Source organism: Haliotis rubra, unplaced genomic scaffold, assembly GCF_003918875.1.
Source record: "Haliotis rubra isolate DU_JTF1 unplaced genomic scaffold, ASM391887v1 Scf5, whole genome shotgun sequence".
Lineage (NCBI taxonomy): Eukaryota > Metazoa > Mollusca > Gastropoda > Lepetellida > Haliotidae > Haliotis > Haliotis rubra.
Genome location: NW_025767190.1, coordinates 2,817,112 through 2,838,808, shown reverse-complemented (window position 1 = coordinate 2,838,808; position 21,697 = coordinate 2,817,112). Strand labels below are relative to the sequence as shown.

The following is a 21,697-nucleotide window of genomic DNA, read 5'->3' as shown; positions in this document are numbered from 1 at the left end:
ACAATAGATAAATATCATTAATTTCCCAATTATACAATATAAAGCGTAGCTATCTTCACATCAGCTCAAAATAACAACCCAGAAGAGCTATGTAGATGTATGTGACGGAGTAATGGAATCAAACCCTGGGGTTCAGGGTGACAGGAGAATAATGTAAACACCAGCCCAACCAACTGCCAACATCACAAACAGTGTTAAAGCAGACTAACAGGAGAACTCTGTCTCACTTACTGTGGAAACTCTGCTCCATCTACGCCGGATACATGGCCTACAAATGTCTTCATGGAGTCTGCCACCTTGCTCATGTCGAAGGCGTCTGGGTCGGACCTCCCTGATGCTTTCTTCAGGATCTCATCCAGAGACTCTGGGGTCAGGTTCAACCAGCTGTCATCTGAATAAAAGAGAAGTAATAATTTGATGATGATGATGATGATGATGATGATGATGATGATGATGATGGTGGTGGTGGTGGTGGTGATGATGATGGTGGTGATGATGATGTTGGATGATACGTCCAGTGAGGCTAATTTATAACCTGTGTCCTTGTTGAAAAACTTCTACATGTAACTGATATGTTTTTTAGCTTACAAGAATAAATCTTGGTCAATGGACAATTATTTTGAAGCAAAAGAATTTAACCTAAAAACTGGTGCAATTCTCATTAACAGACTTCACAAACTGCATCGCTGACTATTCCCATTACCAGGGCATGACTCCTTACCATCAGGTGCGGGCAGCGTTTTCTCCTGTCTACGAAGACTATCCAGGTCATAGCTGGTACTGCCCACCAGGTCCAGCACCTCCTCCCCAGGGCTTGCCCTGAAGGAACCACTGACAACACACAACATGACTGGGTGAACAGGAGGAGCAGCTTAAGAAGGAATTGGGGAATGATTGTCTGTAACTGCATCAGTTATCTGGCACCTATCTATACCAGGGAGCAGTGTAAGTTTGAACATAAAACATATTCAACTTGGTGTATTAGTCAAACATAGCATTTGGGTACCAAGATATTGAATACAATTTGCCCAGTGATGAGCAAATTGATAACAGTTGTGTTCTAAGAAATGAAATTGAAACTGGAAAGGGTTGTTTAATAGAGTGACAGTGGACTTCAGTTCTGCAAAACAATTACCTCTTTCAAAAAGTACTAGTTTCATATTTCTTCTGGAACATTGAACTCAAATTTTACCAAACCATATGTGAATAATGATGATTTCTAATTGCTTCTATTCACCAGACATGCATACCCTATCTGTAAATGTTACTTTCCCTATATGCTATAATTTCCATGTTCTGCCACTTCAATACTGTTGTACTCCACACGTTCATCCATGCTATCTTCATCCTGTCTTACCTGTTGCTGATCTGCAGCTGTTCCATGTAGAACTTCCGAGCCTCCGCAAGCAACTCTGTATACAACTTGGACCCTGTCACCTCATCCTGGAGGGAAAGAGCTCAGTCAAAACAGCTACATAACTTACAACATATATATCTAGCAAGGACGTTCTACTGAACTAAGTTTTAAGATGATACATGGCAATTAGGACACAGAGGAGTACATAGACAGTACATTGCAATAAATAACCTAGATACTGACATATCTTATTAGGAAGTCTTTATTTCTCGGAAGTGTGAAGCAAGTCCTTATCTCAGGGTAAGTCTCACACAAGCCTTTGTTTCTGTGAAAGTATGAAGCAAGTCTATATGTCTGGGAAAGTGTGAAGCAGTGTCATCCCAAGGTAACAAATAGAGGATATGTACAATGCTGTCAAGGGTGAGTCCAACTTTCACCTACCCTGAAATACCCACTCATGTTGAGTGACTTGAGGTACCTCTGCCATCGTACATCCCGGTCAGATGGAGCTGAGTGACCATTGACACCCATACGAGGACCACTGGAACACTTGGTACACAGGATCTCAAAGCCATGAGCCTGGAACAAACAAGGGAGTTGTTGACTGACCAGATGATCAACTAAAACATTGCTGAACAAGTGAGGAATCAGGTTTAATGCAACTTTGAATGGTATTTCAGTCATGTCAGCAAGTCAGCTGATACATGGATGCAGGCTGCTGTTTGCTGAAGTAAACCTGCATGGTATGTGGTGTGACAAACACAGAACAAACTCAGGGTGAATTGATGATCATAGGTTGCTTCCACAGTTAAGGGAGGTAACTCTGCAGTCTTCCATCAAGAAGTGCAATACTTTAATCAGATCTTATGTACTGAGATTAATCATAGGTGAGAATTTATCTTTCAGGTTTTGATATTCCTGCAAAAAGACTTGAAGCTTAGTGCAAAAGGTGATAAATGGTTGTCATGGTAATTCAGTCAGTTAGGCCATGGCCATTTCAATATTGTAACAGATCACAAGCTAACTTGATCATGGTGAAGATCACAACTATGATCTTCATGCCAGTCCATACTGACCACACATTGCAGAATATCCCACTGGTTTAGTGAAATAATCTCCGACTCATTCAACAACATACAACAAAGAGAGACTGACCAGTTTCACGCCCAGGTCATGTGACTGGAATTTGGGATTGGATGTGGTGGGCAATGTGTATCCGCTCCTCTTGTCCGGGGTGAACTGCTGGTGCATTAGCTGGGCATACAGGCAGCGAGTCAACTTCACCTGCACACACAACACATGGTCTGTTACTAGTGGGTGGCATATGTAATAATGGAGTTATCCCCCTTACAACCAACTAATGTTAATGGCTGTTTTGGTTATTGCTAGAGTGCAGTGTTGGGTTTCATGAAATTTGAACAATATTTCTGTTACTGTTGATTTCTCTACAGAAAACATTGGAAGACAAAGGGAGATAATCGAGACAGGGTTATTTTGGTTAAAACTGAAGCTGGATATAAAAATGAAAAACCAAAATGGAAAAGCATGGAAGATTGTCAGTTAAAGGGTAATTCAGGAATAATCAAACTACACATGCAATGGGAACTTGTTGAGCATAGAGTTGAGTATAGATATAGAGTGAGTGGTTCCAGTATAGAGAAGAACAGATGAAGGAAATTAGACATTAAAGAGATGACAATTCCTTACCCGTGATAGAACTTGATCAGTCGGCGAAAATATCTGCATCGTTCTACAAGCCTGTATTAAAACAATTTCACAAAATTAAAGCAAATTTTTACATGAATGCACAGACTTTCCATATTTTACAATCAGTCAATATAATTGTTAATTACTTCAATGAGAGGAACTTCCGAATGGAACAATGAAACACCTACAAATGATATTTGGAACTGTCTGGCAAAAGTCTTCATAGAAATTAATTTATGCAAGAACACTTGCCTCCAAATGTGGCAATAGATCATTGTTAGTTTATTTGTAGCAACTACCAGTGGCAGCAATTGTTTGAAGCACCGATAAAATGTCAAGCGCTGTCAGTGGCAGAAAATGGAAATAAGAGTTATCCACCCCTGGTTGTTGAGATGAGACAGCTTCTACAAGGCGGTAGCTATATGAGAGTGTCAGCATAGGGATTTCCAGTTGAACTGTCTTATCATTATCAGTTTACTATTTTTTCACAGAAATTAACTGAAGACTATTAAGAGTCTTGCTGTGGCATGTTTACAACATTTCTACTGAGCTATATCAACTGACAACTACCTGTAGGTCTATAGGGTCTCGGTAGTAGAAGGCATGCACGGCAGGCGCAATCAGGGCAGGATTTCGCCGTAACACCGGTACCAGTTTCGCTGGGATGTAGCAGTTGGCGCGATGGACATTTTCTTTAATTTTTTCAGGGAAGCTGAAATGAAATGTTACCATGTGCAGAAAATATACACAACTTTGTACATCAACATGTTACATCACTGCAAAACACCTCTACAGGTAACAGAATATGAATCTACACACTGGATGCTCTAGACATTTAAAGGTATAAACAAGAGATGGGAGATAAAATTCTCTGGAGTGTTTTCAGTTCTTATGCTGCCTATAAGGGCACTCACACATCTAAAATGTTCTATTCACAGGTAACCAATTAACTGATTTCATACAGACATAAATATGAATATCGTCATACTGACCAGCTGAGCCGTGAGAAGATGTATCGCTGTATCTGCGGTGATGCCCGAGTGAGGCTGGTGTGTTCACGTATACACTTGACACCGTCCGGGATGTCTGGAGCAAACAGCGGGAGCTCCATCATCTCGGCTGGGGTTTGTGGGATAGGTATAATGTGTATATCTCCCTGATAGATGTACACCTGGAAGAAAGTACAATGTTGTGATGAAGAAATACACAATGAAGAATACAATAAACCGCAGCCTCTTTAAGGATGTAAACTTATGACCCTGGATACAATCTGACCTGGCCATTTTCAGACATGACTATTTTATAAACAGGAGGATTAAGTTTCATATTTTCCAGAATATTTTCACAATTCTCAATGCCAATCTGTATCTTTCCTTCTGCAATCGAGTGGACAAAACAATAAGGTGACTGTGTACTATCCTCTAAAACATCAGGTTATCCAGTTTATGTCATCAAACAGCTGGCATTTGTTCAAATCTCCAGAAATGATGTCATGATTAACAATGCCTCATTGTCCCTACTTGAAAAAGCTCTCTTATGTAAGAGCATACTCCACACATGGTACAATAAATATATATATATATGGCAGTGCTACATCTGGATAATGTCAAGATGAATGCAGTGAATACATTCTATTTCCATGAGAAGTCTGAAAACCTAATCAAGTGAGTGAGCAAGTTTAGTTTCATGCTTCTTGTAGCAATATTCCAGCCATGTCACGGTGGGGAGACTCCAGAAATGGGATTCATACATCGTACCCATGTGGGGAAATGAACTCTGGTCTTGAGGATGACGAGCAAATACTTTAACCACTAGGCTACCCCACCGCCCCAACTAATCAGACTCCTGTATGTAAAGCTACTAGTATCTACATTACCTCATTTATCAATAGAGACAGTATAATTTCTACAATACACTGACACATTCCCCTTGATTGAACAATAACAACTGTTATATGATACTCATCTTTTTTTTCATTCAAATCAAGAACTTATGCTCACAAATATGTCCATCAATTAAACATTAACTATATGTCCTTTATTTTCAACATGTACCATCACACAGCACACCTACCCTGTTGTCGGACGTCTCTGGTGTCAGCCATTTTGGCAGAGCTTCAGCAGCCTCTATTAGCAAGAACTCTCCGTCATTGTCTGACGCCCTGCAATACATTACCAGAACTAATCACATCACTGATAGTTACCAATTAAATTACCATGATTAACTAATCAATCACTGAATCCAATGACATTAAGCTCCTCAAATAGTCCTTAGAAAAACACACTGTCCGATGGTCATCAGGACCTGTCTAGTAAGAAATTCATCAGTTCAGACAGTCCTCACATGATGCAGAACTTTCTGTCTGACCCCGGCACAAAACACACAAGGTGCAGTTGACCATTTGTTTGAACATAGGGCACAGCTGACCATGGCTCAGAACACATGGTGTACATAATCACTGCAAAGAACTCAGGGTGCACTTGATCACTGCTCAGAACACAAGCTGTACTTCAGCATTCTTTACAAGGTGTACTAAATAGTTCTTTACCATTGATCAGAACCCAGAACCTACCCTTCAGAAGTCTAGGGGCACTTTACTCTTGCTCAAAATACATGATGCACTTGGCCACAGGGCGCAGTTGAACTTTTACAGAAAACATTATTTCAATGTCATCATGGTTAAAATTTCCAATTAAGGCATTTGATAAGATGGATGTCCTTTTCTTGGTTTATGCCCATGACAGCTGGTTGTCTTGCTTAATCATCATAATTCTGCCTTCATAGACATACAAGTTGACAGAAGTCATCAGGTAAATAATCACATATGTCCAGGCAATTCAGTGATTGATATTATGACCAACCATCCAAACCTTTAGGTCACTCAGCTAGACCACCTAATCCTCTAATCAACACTTACATAGTTACAAGGGATCTATTCTAACTTTGTGAAACATCTGAAAACATCAGATGAACCAATATACAACTGATATATAAATATCAGAACAGGGGTGGAAATAACTTTAAAATTGCTAGTGTACTCCGGTACAGTGGCACATATAAAATCACTTGACCTGATAATTTTCCCACTATACCGGCCGTTTTCTTGTTGATTTTTTAAAATAAACAACATAATTAACATTGGAAAGTCAACTGGACACCGGTACAGTGTGATATTCAAATTTGCTTGCCCGACAGTAAAAAACACTGGGCTCGGACGTCGGGCAATAGGTTATTTCCACCCCTGCAGAAGCATTGGCATTGGTTTGCTGCTGCAAGTCAGACCTGCCTACCACAGTACAGACGACCTTGAGGACAACTCGGAGACTTGACATGGAAGACAAGACCTGCGTGTCATGAGGATTTGTCTCTGACCTTATCAGAAGCAATGATGGAATAATAGCATGAGCAAACTAACATGGGCCAGTTTTGTTAACGTTAAAGGTATCCTAAAGGCTCATAGAAATTCAAACATTTTAAACTACATAGTATAGGTACTTGAGCTAGTTAATATCCCTTGCAGAAGGATGGGTCGTTTAAAGAAACCTCCATTACCAGTGCCTAATCATATGATCTCATGCCCCTCTCTGAGATATATCACGCCATGCATAAACTACTCACAAAAACAAGATTGAGGTCCCATAAATATATAGAATCAAATTTACGCCTTATCCTCTTACGACAAAGAACATGACCTTTTAAAAAAACATCCTCCCAGTGGCGGGATATAATTTTAAGCTTACTTCAAACTCCATTTGGTTCACTGATTAAAGAATTCCCAACACGTGAATAACTCTAGACAACCACAAGGCTACCCGTCCATTATCAATAAGTCCATCAATTCCTCATTACAACACCAGCAGTGACAGGATCCACAGCAAGGCCGTGTCAGACAGTAGAGATATGGGATATTTAGGAGGGTCCTTGTTAAACAATGCCCAGGAATGTGGTTTTTATGAATGGACTGTCTGGTTGAGGCAGCAAGGGGGTGATTTATCAACTTCTTGCCAGCTCTAAGGTCAGACTGACTTGAGAATAGGATCCATGTTGTGTCAGGGACATGGCTGTTCAAAGTTCTCCCCTATTGATTTGGTTATTTTCTCCCATTTAGCTAAAGTTTGAAGATGGTCATATTTCATCACAGTTATTAGTTTCCATTTTGCTGATGAATTTACTCTGATGGGTTATTTTCTCACTCTGATGGATGATTGGCTTTTATTGTAAATGTGCACTAAATGCTTCTCATAGGATATTAAAAGAATTTTAAATCTCTTATCAACAATTATTTTGATTAATCTACACCAGCCAAATTCAACAAATTTCATTTAAAGTTTTTGATTCCAGACTGCCTTCAGTGCTGTTCATGAAATACATAATATTTATTTATATCCATGAAAAAGACTCACAACAGTTTCACTTTTTGTTTAATACTCATTAATCATTCGTTTCCCATAAGAATTTCCCGAAAGCTTTTATTCGAAGTGCACTAAAGAATCACGTGGTATTGATTGTTAGTGTCCTTACACGCCTTATACCAACAGAGACCTGATGGCAGAATAGGTTTCCACTGCCTCAAGTTACTGTTCATAGAAAAACAAAGACATAATTTTATTGTCCAATATTTCATTTATGATCAACATTATTTATAATTCTTACATATCATATCTTTCACTGACAGATGAAAATTGTAACATGCAATAAATGCATATAATTGTGCCTCGGACAACTGAACCAACTAATTCACCTGTACCTCCCTCATAGACGGAGTTAGAATCAAAACACCCCTCCTTTGTTTCCGTTGAAGCCAAAAGTAAAGAGTGTTTTGAAATATGAAAAGGGTAAGTGCAAGAGAAAAACATCAGAATACTTTTTATAGTGAAACAAAGAGAAAGACCAAACTAACCACCCTTTCATCACCCGTGGAGATCAGGGTTAGAATTGTTCTTCAGTAACCAATGCTTGTCGTAAGGATCGGGTGGTCAGACTTGCTGACTTGGTTGTCACATGTCATCGTATCCCAATTGCGTAGATCAATGCTCTTGCTGTTCATCACTGGATTGTCTGGTCCAGACTTGATGATTTACAGACTGCCGCCATATAGCTGGAATACTGCTGAGTGTGGCATAAAACTCACTCACTCACTCACTCACTCACTCACTCACTCTCTCTCTCTCATCACCTGCCCCAAAGGTACAGTGAGAAAACAGCAGGTTACAATACAAACATGACACGTGAAGATGCTGGTTTGATTCACATCATGGACTTAAACCATGAAGAAATATAGTGACTTTTAACCAAAACTAAACAAAGCATAGATATTTAAAAATTGTTAATACAATTCCAATGTAAAAGCCCAAGCAGGTTTCATAATTAAAAAAACTCCTCAAAAACTAGTACTTCTTGCAATGTTGCTATGAGATCAACAACCCAACAGTTGACAAGCCTAAAACCTAACCCTCCAACATAACTCTGCAGCCAAGAACTGAATGTAATCATGTTAATAACTACACACATGGATCATGCCTCCCCATACATTACTGCTGAGACCAGTGATAACCACAGCCCTCACAGTTCCATGCATACTAAACCCATAGATAACAGGCCAACCTGTTGTAGCGGTTATGTCATTATCTGTCAGCTCACAAAGGGAATGTGAGCACTATATATAACTAATGATCAGACAGAAGTGACCTAGTTTCAAACCCCAAAGGCATAAAAAACACATCATCATTATGTAATCATCGCAACTGCATATACGTATTATTGTCATGAGAACAGTGTGCTTGAATTTACCATTATACAGGGCTGACATCTTTATAAAGTTTGTAACTATCTCGACATCACAAATGTACGTGATATATATTACACTTGGCATGTACATTTTGTCCTGTACATACAAAAGCTTTCCAAGAGTGAATGAGTGAGTGAGAGTGAAAGTATGAATGAGTGAAAGTATGAGTGAGTGAAAGAGTGAGTAGAAGAGTGAGAGAATGAGTGCCAAGCAAGCTTGCCTTTGACACCATTTTAGCAACATTCCAGCGATATCAGAGTTGGGAACACAAGGAAAGGGCTCCACACATTCTATCCACCTCACCTCACCTTTCATGACAAGCAAACACTTTAACCACTAAGCTATCCACCATGCTCTTTCAGGGAGAAAACCATAGGGTACGAAGTGAACGACCTGACCTACCATGAATGCCAGTTGACAAGCATAAGGCACTGGGGAAATACTCTGCCCCTGAATTCTCACAAGGAGACAAGCATGGTATTATAGGACCATAATTACCAGGGATTAGGACCATTGACTGATCTTTGTCAGATTTACATCTACAGCGACACAGACTCTGTGGACTGTAATTCCCTGGCCCTCAGTACAGAGGCTATAGTTATAGCTGACTTCATGCCTGCCTGCTTCTTACCACACACCTACACCATCCCCGCACCAAGCACCTGCAAGGTTCAACAAGGTCACTTCACATATGAAGATTATCTGAACATAATTGTTATCAAATACATGATCCCTTTATCACATCTCATCTTTTCAAATATCAAGGCAAAACATAAAACATATACTGAAACAGTATGAAAAAACCCAACTTGGTGAAATGAAAACTGACATTTTTTGGAACATTGAAAGAAGACAAATTCACACATTTAGCACTGTCATCATGATACTTAAGGCACAAATCTTCAATTCAATTTGTTTAAATATGCCAACAAAGACTGAACTGACATAATAGAATCCCAAATAAATATAATACAAAGAGTGACATTAACCCTTCCAGCATTCATACAATCTATATTTATACAGTAAATATGAGTGCATACAATCTCACACATAAAGAGTCATCATTCAGACCAGATGGTTGACAAAGAACTGCCTCAATCCTTTTCATGGAAACATGAAAAAGATTAGTGGCTCACGGTTCCCCAGTTCACTTAAGATATGCTTCATGAGCACTTTTACACATGTAAACAGTTGACCATGTCAGCTTGCCACAGTTACGTCCTTGGCGCCATAATGAGGCTTTCTTCCAACAGATCAAACAAGTGCTTTCCTTGAAATATTTGAATAAGCATGTGTGTTCTCTATTAAGCATGCTGAAATGCTCAGATAAATATAGAACTGAAATTAAAAGGGTTTTATATGAACAGAATGTTTTAGGAATCTGGGTTTGGTACACATGGACTGCACAGCTGTCAAAAGCTTATTCGCACTGCACATATTTAAACTTTCTATTAACTTCACTTGCATGGGCAATGGCGTTTAGAGAGTGGTCAAATGTGACATATGTTATATTTAGGTTTATACTTAGCTTCTGAAGGTGTTGTCTATTTATAATTTTGAACATGGGAGGTGTTCCAATTTACACTTGTCAGAGGGATACACAAATTATGTGATCTAGACTACCAGTTGTCAGATTTCCATTTTATGGAAGCTTCAGTGGCAATGGATTACATCACTGACTTTGTGTGCAGGGAAGTGTAAGGTGCAGTGGCTGAGTGAGTTTGGTCACTCTGAAAATGTGGGTTGGTATCCAAGATGGGACTCTTGAATTTGTACTTGAATTTGTACTTCACTAACAAAGTGTAATCCAAAATATAAAATATTTTACCATGCAAACAACTAATTAGTCATCGCTGCAAACCCATAGCAATGTCAGCATGCTCTGAGAATGGCATTACACCTGATTCACCATTACAAATTTGTATTTGTTCAAGACTAGTCCAGCTGCCTAGTGTAAACATTTTTTTCACTCATCCAGCAAAAAAGAAACATTGAATACTGGTTTGGAACTACAGCCCTCAAATTCCACTAGCTGATGATAACTACACCAATGATATTTCCTTGTCCTCTTGTCCCATTTTATTAGTCTCGAACTGTGTAACAGAATAACATGAACTTCAAGGGATGCTGAAGTAATGATCTGGTTTTATTTACTTCTGAATTTCTATGTTCAGGTGTGGACCTGACAACCAGGACATTTCTCAAAATGATGGAGGTGCTACAATTGTGTTCATGAGTTATGTCTAACATCTATTTGAACAGCATTCCAGTTATATCACGACATGTCAGCTTAATATGGGATGAAAACCTGAAGAGATGCTGGCCTCAGACATTTACCATTTTGGTGAACCACAAAACACAGGAATATGATCGTTATAACTCATGATCAAGCACTCTGACCATGTGGAAAATAGTCACACCATTTCCTATCATCGAGGAAACATTTATCTATTAACATGTCATAATTGAACGAGAATGACTTACTTGATGACAAGGTTTGGGTACGCCCTGGACAGCCTGAACAAGAGGTACACGATCAACCATTCGTCGTCGATATTCTCGCCGAAGCTGGTGCTGCCATACAGGTGAGGGGGAAGGTTACCTGGCAACAGAAACACTTGATATACCAGGACTGTAACCATTTCTTGAAGCATTGTGCACTGTGACATTAGGTGCCCCAAGTGTTGCATCATCAATACAATATGGTTGTGTGTTAGATCCCTGACTTTATCATATGATGCGCAAGTTTCTAGGCAGCATACTGCCAGTGGATTAAACCTGTATCCATGGTGGTAATACACTCAAAAGTCGCAAATATGAAGGTTAGGTAGGTACTACTTGCAGTGATTTTGTCCTTGTCAAAATTCACAAGTGGAAATCAGAAGAAACAAGAAGACAAAGTCATCAATATCCCCCGCAATGGCAAAATACTCTTCATGATTATGTCTACGAGTTATGATTATGTCAAATATTTAGGTGTGTATATAGAAAAGTGGGAGGAGAGCATTGAAAGGTTTTTAAAGTTCTGCTCCAGAAAGGAGCACTATCACCAATTTCAGTCTAAGTCAAACTTGTTGCCATGGAAATGCCAAAAATATTTTATTCAGAATTCCAAAACTACCAAAAGGCACCAGTACACCACCAGATCTATGTATGTGCCAAGTTTGGTGAAGAAATATTGAACGGTTTTAGAGTTCTGCTCGCGTTGAGGGGGATAAATTACTGGGATAACAAGAAGACAAAGTCATCAATATCCCCCTCAATGGCAAATACTCTTCATGATTATGTCTATGAGTTATGATTATGTCAAATATTTAGGTGTGTATACAGTGTACTCTGTCAATACCGGCATCAGTCGGGACCAAGTAAAAATGCCGGTTTTGACAGAGTGCCGGTTTAGCTAGGTTCGCTTATGACGCCTGCGCACACGGAAGTTCGCTGTCGTACTGTCACGTTAGCATTAACAAGATGTTTGAATAAGAAACAAGGCAGTGTCTGAATGCACATTCATGTTGTTTAAATCAAATAAAAATGTCTGAAATCTCTTATTAAATTTCAACTGATCATATATTATCGGCAGAATTAAAATTATAAACTATTTTTCGCAATGTTATTGCAAACAACGATTCTTGTTTATGCTTCGCAGCTGGTCTACAATAGCATTGTCAAAGAGCAAAGTAAAGATGTTTCAAACATCGAGGAAATCATTAAATAAATTGAAATCAACAATAACATTCATAAAAGTTGTCAAACGTACATATAAAATTACTATTTCCATTCTTTGAGCGATCATGCAATGTAAGTCAAGTCACTGACAAGTTACATCTCGGCTTTCACACAATGCTTAATGTGAAAATATATCGTGAAGCATTTTGTCATAGGCCATAACCTAGCACGATATGTCCAATACGTTCCATGATTTTACGATAGGTAGCTTATGTCTTTCTTAATATGTTCAGAATAGCGTTATTTACCCAAAACTTTTGTCTTAATCTAAAACTTTTCGTTTCACGAGGGACGGTATCCATTTCCATAATATGATTGGCTGCTTAGGTCACGCGGTCTGATTTTGACCAATCACGACCCTTATAAGCAGAGTGTAGTGAAAAAGCCGCCGTTAGAAACCAATCTTTATCCAATAAAATCGCTTCTTACAAATGTGAAAATACTCGGCAAGAGTACAGTGATATTGTTGATGTTCAGAGCTTTCGAACGATACACGCCATCAAACGATTCAGCCTCTATGTAAGTGACACGTGCCACTCACTAATTAACAAGAAACTGATTGACACTTCCCGTTTCTGAATAATCTCGGGAGTCAATACCAGCGAATCAACAAAATGTAAACACTTGCTTGTTTATACAGTCAAACTGCCCACTATATGTATTAATTACTCTGGGTAAGTGTTACGCACGTACCACTCACAGATTAACAAGATACTGATTAACACTTCCCGTTTCTGAATAATCTCGGGAGTCAGAGCGAATTGTGTTGTTACATCATTTGGACCTAATTGCATCAAAGGGTTACGTTGTCTTTCATGTGCCGGTTTTTACAGATTCGTTTTCATAACAACTTGTTCGTTGGGACTGAAAAACAATGCCGATATCCTGAATAGACAGATGCCGATGTTTACAGAAGTTTCTAAATGATAATAACGTGCATTTCTGCCGGGACTGAAACTTTGTGCCGATGTAGACAGAGTGCCGGTGTTAAGAGAGGCCAGTATTGACAGAGTCCACTGTATAGAAAAGTGGAAGGAGAGTATTGAAAGGTTTTTAAAGTTCTGCTCCAGAAAGGAGCACTATCACCAATTTCAGTCTAAGTCAAACTTGTTGCCATGGAAATGCCAAAAATATTTCATTCAGAATCCAAAACTACCAAAAGGCACCAGTACACCACCAGATCTATGTATGTGCCAAGTTTGGTGAAGAAACATTTAATGGTTTTAGAGTTCTGCTCCAGAAAAGAGCACTACCACTAATTTCAGTCTAAGTCAAACTTGTTGCCATGGAAATGCCAAAAAATATTTTATTCAGAAATTCAAAACTACCAAAAGGCACCAGTACACCACCAGATCTAAGAATGTGCCAAGTTTGGTGAAGAAATAGTGAACGGTTTTAGAGTTCTGCTCCGGAAAAGAGCACAACCACTAATTTCAGTCTAAGTCAAACTTGTTGCCATGAAAACGCCAAAAATATTTTATTCAGAATTCCAAAACTACCAAAAGGCACCAGTACACCACCAGATCTATGTACGTGCCAAGTTTGGTGAAGAAATATTGAACGGTTTTAGAGTTATGCTCTGGCAAAGAGCACTACCACTAATTTCAGTTTAAGTCAAACTTGTTGCCATGGAAACGCCAAAAATATTTCATTCAGAATTCCAAAACTACCAAAAGGCACCAGTACACCACCAGATCTATCCATGTGCCAAGTTTGGTGAAGAAATATTGAACGGCTTTAGAGTTCTGCTCCGGAAAAGACAAATGTGCACGGACGGAGCATTGAGTCCATTTTAATACCCCCGCAAAACGTGTTGCAGGGGATAACTATGTTATCATGATTAAAACAACAATACCAGTCACTTAAAATTAGTGCTAAATTGTGATGTAGCTGAGGCATTGTACAACAGGTTTTGTCACCATAAACTGCAAAACAGTTAAGCTAGTTACCGAGTGGATTTGTTTCCATATCTATGATTGAAGACTTCTGCATCTTAGGGTCTTTCAGCCAATGTCAAACAGTCAACTTGGCCAATAGTTACTTTGCATCATTTAGTTGCTGTTTACACATCGGATTCTGCATTTCATAATGTTCTGAGAGGACAAGCATACTCTAAACAAAAGTGACATCTCATAGAGTAGCTTCCCTTTAGTAAAGGGCAGTTACTCAAACGGGTTAAACAATATAAATAGAAACAATAGGCAGCTGTTTCTTAGTCTAACAACCCAATCAACTATGCTGCCTCATACAACAAGCTTATATTGCTGAGGACCAATTCTAATATGAAACCTAATCCACAGCGATCTTAGCGTTAAGGTGATCACAACTCCCCTACATTAACACTGACTTACAGTAACCATAGCGTTATAGTTGCCGTCCGGAACGAGATTTTGGAATCCCCACAGGGCTTATGTACATGAGGTTCACTGATTCATAAAATCATGATAATGTCACATGCTATTTCAGAGAATTGTTGAGACCATTTACAGTTTCTAAAAAGAGTCCTCAAGTTACTGTCGGTAATTTATTGATTCAAGCTCCATATTCTGTCAAGCCACAGAGACATTGGATGATGATTTATGGCACCTTAACATGATGAGAGCCAGGTTTTCATGCACCAAAAGCATGCATCACAATCCTACAGGCACTATACACAATGTATCCTAGCTTTACTCCAAGACTCGTCTGAATGATAAATCTAAGGATGTACAGTACTGTAATCGTAGTTATTGTTGCGTGGGATTAGTTTTCGCGCTTTTAGCACAAAAAGATTGTGCGTCAATATTCATGGTCAAGTCATGACAAATACTCAAGTAGGAATGTATTCTCTCAGATAACAACATCAAAACAATATATAAAGGAATAGAGGCATATATAATAGTAATAGATCGTTGTCAGTTGATCTTGCATATGGGACAGGTGTTGTCACGTTGACACAAGTATAATCCCACCTCTCTCGGTGAATGTTTTTGTAAACACGATTCAGTTATGGCGGCTAGCTTTGATCATTGCATGTCTATCGGTTGTGAAAACTTTGTGATGGATGCCATCACTCAGGTGTTTGAAATGCGCAAAAAAACAACTGCACTAACAGGTCTTTTGTGAACTTTTGGCAAAAATTGCATCCCGTGAAAATATATACGATTACAGTATTTCTAACCTCACACCAGGGAAGTCATAAGATGAGAAAACAGTCCACACAAAGATGTCAATCTTTTAATAAAGGGACAACTTGTTCTTATAACGTAATTATTATTCAGACTAATAATCATTTCCTTATAAGTGAAAGTGACTTCTAAGTGACTTGTGAAAATTTATATGTCTCGTTAAAGTCTGTCAGGTATACATTATACATGGAACACAGGATATAGTTACTTCCTCGTGTTCACATGTTGAAATATGTAAAATCAAGTTTATGTTTACACAATACTTTCTGGTAAGGCATTGTTGGCTTTGAACACACACATGTCTAATGGATTCTTCAAATCCAAACACTTTACATATAGGAGTGCTTTATTTGATTAAGATTTGAGATTTATGGAAAACATTTAAAAATGTTTCAGCCCAAACCCTTTCTGTGTATGTGAAATACTGTCACACCTATTTATGCAAAGTTATGTAGGGAAGTATAAATAGATTCAGTTTAAATATTTTTCCTGAAGAAACAGCTAACACCATCCAGTAGCATCAAAATCACTGAACCACATTATTTTCCCTTCTGCTCAGCCCTTTCTGTAATGCAAAAACTACAAATGAAGCAAGTATAGATTTCCTGAATTTCTTTTTCAGTATGAATAGAGTTATTGTTTCTATTCAAATCATATATATTTAGAGACTAAGAGTTAATGTTAAATAAAATTTACTAGACAATTACTGAAATGTGAAGATCGAGAAGACTCAGAGACAAATAGCGTATCTGAGACCAAACTTTCCCAAGACAATTCCCGAATTTAATCTGGCTGCTCACATGAGATACTGTTTGTACAACAGCAGAGTCACATCAACCCCCACTACCTGCAGCTTAGTAGGAATATCTGCCATTGCTCTCATTGTGATAATGTCACAGTTGACCTTTTAACAGAGAGTTACCAAGTCGTATTGCTGTCTGGTTCTGTTGGACATGGACTCCAACAGCTGGGCTGACCCAGAGTACAGCTGTCCCCAGCTGGTGACACACAGCGTTGTCACATACTTACATATGTTATATTGTATATCACTGATTGACCTTCACAAATGTATGGGACCCATCACTGTATAGCATAAACATTATGTTGGGGATTTGTCTAAGTCTAAGTCCATTGGACCAAATATTTCTTTCTTTTCTTTACATTTAGTTTCTATTTCTGACATTGCATCCATTTTTATTCAGATTTGTTTGTTTTTAGTAAAAAGTATATTCCTTAAACTTTTAAAAGAACTAATAAATGTGTGCAGCTTGGATCTCTGATCTACATGATGCCTTGGTTGTATACCGAAAAGCCAACTTAGTTTCCTTAGCTCAATTTGTTGTGCAAATTTTAACCTTTAAATACATTTTTCCTTCTAAAAGATGGAACTGTTATATAATATGTTGTACTAGATATGTTCCCTAAATGTATGGCATGTGGGCAACTAATTGTTTGTCCTGTAACACAATCTCAGAATGACATAATGCATCGATAAACATCCAGAACACTGTCAGTTAAACATTATGAAGGAAGATAATTTACAACAACGTACAAGGAAAGTATTTCATGGCACAAGTAGCTGTCATCAGGTACAATCTGTAGTTCCTGAATTTCAATTAACACACCTGTCTGTCACAGATGAAATATCATTATCTCAATTTCAATTGACTGCTTAAATGAGAATTTATCAGTCAGATGTAGAACAAACTAAAACCAAATTTGTGAGTGAGTCAGTGAGTTGGACTTCATGCCGCTTTGAACAACATTCCAGTTAGAATGTTCTGTAAGTTTAAACTCTGTGCACCATAATCATCATTGATTATTTTTTTTTACTTCACTTGTGGAACAACTCTTAAGATAAAATAACTTTTGAACTAAGAGGCCTGACAAGATCAACAGTCAATTAAGATCTGCAAGATCAGCAGTATTTATCCTGCCAATGCCGTCATTACACAACTGGCAGAGTGAGGGCTACAGGTCTGAAGGAAACAGTTCACTCCTGATTGAGCATTCTTTGGGGACCAATGGTTTATACAGGAACGCAATCAATAACACAGGGAAAGGTTAAATACATACCTCACCAAACTCAGTTCACATAAATACTTTACTTTACAAAGCCAAGAAAGAACACTTGCTGTGTGTATGTATGTCAGTGGAGTTTCTTAATTTCTAGGACCCATGAAGGTCCGGGTTAGAATTGATCTTCAGTAACCCATGTTTGTAGTAAGAGGCGACTAACGGGATCGGGTAGTCAGACTCGCAGACTTGGTTGACACATGTCATCGGTTCCCAATTGTGCAGATCGATGCTCACGATGATTACTGGATTGTCTGGCCCAGACTCAATTATTTACAGACTGCTGCCATATAGCTGGAATATTACTGAGTGTGGCGTTAAACTAAACTCACTTACTCACTCTTAATCTCTAAGACAGATGAAGATCCAGTATATCATTGGCCATAATGCGTATGAACAGGAGTATGCACCACTGAACCCTCTTCAGGATCTGACAAACAGGAGCCTTACAATTCTCAAGTATTTCAGGTCAAACTCAAACACCAGCAGTCGACTGATTAAAGCATCCATCAATTCCTGTGTTTAAATTTTACAACTGCTATTCACAAGATACGAAACATCTTAAAGGATCATGGCAGACATCTCATGATCATCCACATCACAACAAACATATCTTCATGTCACTTCTTCATTTCCATAAAGTGTCAACATGTGTTAAGATTGCATTCTGTGTTTGTTCTGTTTCTATTCTACAGTTTAAACATGTAATACCTGCACTTTTTACAACATAAACAAGCATTATAAGCATGTTAAGATGGTCGGTCGTGACTTTGATGACTAGGCAACCCATGCACCCTTATCAGGTGCAACATGCGAAGTTAAATATTGTCACTTGAGATAGTTCAGACATTAAAAGGACTGTTGAAACACACAGTGTGTAGGATGTGAAAGTCAACTACATAGTGTGCTGTTCCCGATGGACTTGTTGCAGTGAAGCATTGTGTGAAGAAACCAATCACACGCACAAAGCCCATCTGTTAAATTGGCATCTATCTCAAAACACAAAGATTCTATTTTGAACCATCTCAAACAGACAAGCAAACCCACAATGCACAGGTCATACAACCCTTCCGACTGATTTGAAAATCAATACTGATATTAAACATTCAAACATTGTTAAAAGGGGAGCTCTTCTCTGCTAATCAAGATGAGACTGCCAAAATCAATTTGATTATGCAAACTACAGTTTTGTTGTCTGCGGATTCATGTTCAGTCTTCATATTAAACCTGAATGTATCAGGATTCTAAAGATTAATGTTAATATGGGACTAGCCATTGATTGTTCATGTGATAGCCTTGGATTTTCATTCAATTGTTACATTAGTGTCGAACAAGACAGATCTTAAAATGCATATTGTGTTATCCACAATACAAACAGTTTACATTTAAGAATTCCCAAACTGGAACTAACACAAGATATGCTTGTGAAATCAAGCAGTTTCTCTTGGGAGATATTGCTAGGAGACATCAATGCAATGAAATTGCATCACAATGCTTTCCCAACCATTATGACATCATCTGTTACCATTACACAATCAAATCAAAATCTGATCTCTCTGCCACAGAAGATGGTTAGCTCTTTGTTTTACACTCTAGATGATGGTTATTACTGTTTACAAACAGAACAATATAGATGAATGATTTTGAATGACTCAAGAAAATATGTACACAGAATCACAGCAAGATGAGTTTGAAACTCTTTTAACTTGTGTTCATATAATTCATTACAAAACGAGGGTGAGATTGTCTATAATTCTATTTGTAACATGCCTGAGAGCCTGGCAACCAGCATCACACAGGATTTCAAAGAGCCTATTCTAAATTATTATCTTGCATTAAGTGAGTGAGCTGGACTTAATTAGGGGTGAAACGGTATACTGTGGTATTAATAGAACCATGGTATTTTGCCTTCAGTTTGGTATACTGTAAGTGTAATGCAATCCAAAAAATTGGTATTTTCAGTTTTCGTACCATCATTTCTATCTACTCCAGTCATAAAATGACAGTTTTGTTCATATAAAATAATAAAGATTATGGTTATTTTTTCCAATGTTATTAAACAATGGAAGGTTTGGCTCTTGTTGTCAATTTTCTGCTTTATGATCACATCTTATATACCAAACCTGAACGGACCGAACCGAACCGTACCGTGGTAAGAGCATTCGCTTCACCCTAGACATAATGCTAATTTGAACAGTATTTCAGTTCTCATTGTTATATCATGGTGTGTCAGCTTTAATAAGTAAGGAAGGCCTGATGTCAAAATCCTTCAGCAACCCACTGTTGTTGTAAGGGGAGACTACGGGAATCGAGAGGTTAGAACTGCTATACTTGTTTGATGTGTGTCTTTGTAACCCAACTGTGCAGATTAATATTTACGATGTCAATCAATGGATTGTCTGGTCCAGACTCAATTATTTGATCATATATCTGAAATGTAAAAAAAGAAAAGAAAAAAAAGTATGCATACACGTTAGGTCTAGTGTTGGGAATTGGTTAAAATCTCATAATTGATGATTGGTTCATCACAAACGATCAATCATCGAAAATAATTGGTTAGCATCATTTATGAAATTTTCCTGGTTATGTTTGTTAATGCACAAAAAATAAAGAAAAAACATGTACTTCTTTTGAGTTTTTTTGCAAATTGCAAAAAATGCATTTGCAAATTTTACATCTTAAAGCATGACTAGTATGTTAGAAACCTAAAGCTCCTGGATTCTTTAAGATAAATTCAATCCTGACTTGGAATGAGCTGGTAGTGCTTATGAAATGTAACAGAAAAAGCCAACCTTGTGAAAAATATTGTTAAAGCAAAATAAGTGTTCCAAAATTGTTTGTGTTCGATTATGAGAAACATGATCGATTGCTTGGTCGTTTAGTCATTGTGACCAATCTTTGATTATTTCAATTAATCGGACCACCACAAGTTAGGTCATCAAGCCTGGATAACATACATCATGACTTGAGAGTTTCAATCTTACCTGACAGTCTCTGTATATTTAACTTACAAAATACTAACAATAAATGGCTTAATGACCCTTTACAATGTTCCTGTTTCACGGGAATCGAGCATGAAGGGATACAAAGTCTGGTCAACATGAACTGCATCCGTAACAACCCTGCACTGAACATTAATTCTGCCATGCCCTTGCCAACAGCATTTGGCAGCCTACCGCTAGTCAAGTAAAACCTACTGGTACTCTTTAGCCAGTGCTATCTGGATGAGAGGTCAATTTCTTCTATCTGACAGACAAATTGCTGGACTATGTTTGCAATGGCTGTGATGCTCAATTACTCCTTGATAGGTTTAGGAGCAGGCGGAAATTAATGCTCCATGTGGAGTTGATGAATTGTCCATGTTATTTATGCAACACAACTTGATAACTGTAGCAACAATGCAAAGCTAGCGTGATGTTTTGGAAAAATTACAGCATTAGCATAAACCTGTAAGACTTTGGAGAATGTTATTTCAATTATTAATACTTCAGTAATCGATACATGTCACAGATACATGACCACTCTGTACAGGCAAACCGAAGAAGCTGAAGTGCTGAGTGGCTTAGACAGATAAATGACTGAAACACACAAATTTGGAAAAAAGACCTGTTGTATTGAATTACCGATCAATAGTAATTAATAAACGTTGTTTTAACCCTGAACACTCCAGACATCAACAATCAACTTATGTATGTACAATGTCCTTGCTTTAACAAACATAACTATTGTCCAACAGGATAGATTACCAAATAATTTCAGTATTATCATATACATTACTAACAATCTCATTAGAACATCATTTCAAGTTAGAACTGGTCAGTAGCAAAATATGTCTGCCTTAAAAACCAACATATCAGATCGGGTTGTCAAGCTCTG

General features: G+C 38.1%; 1 protein-coding gene across 2 annotated transcripts in view; it reads right to left on the bottom strand.

The window, feature by feature from the left end:
• Positions 1-21,697, bottom strand: part of LOC124291688 (protein ecdysoneless homolog) — a 30,051-nt gene that overhangs the window by 4,487 nt on the left and 3,867 nt on the right. For both annotated transcript variants that reach the window (XR_006902262.1, XM_046728738.1), the window contains exons 2-11: positions 11,337-11,454; positions 5,138-5,225; positions 4,057-4,235; positions 3,635-3,776; positions 3,065-3,115; positions 2,513-2,641; positions 1,799-1,936; positions 1,358-1,443; positions 722-831; positions 232-391 (exon numbers count right to left, since the gene is read on the bottom strand). Coding sequence is in view for 1 of the 2 variants with exons in the window: in XM_046728738.1 (XP_046584694.1) it covers positions 232-391; positions 722-831; positions 1,358-1,443; positions 1,799-1,936; positions 2,513-2,641; positions 3,065-3,115; positions 3,635-3,776; positions 4,057-4,235; positions 5,138-5,225; positions 11,337-11,454 (1,201 nt within the window). In the remaining variant the exon portion in view is untranslated. The remainder of the gene's footprint in view (positions 1-231; positions 392-721; positions 832-1,357; positions 1,444-1,798; positions 1,937-2,512; positions 2,642-3,064; positions 3,116-3,634; positions 3,777-4,056; positions 4,236-5,137; positions 5,226-11,336; positions 11,455-21,697) is intronic.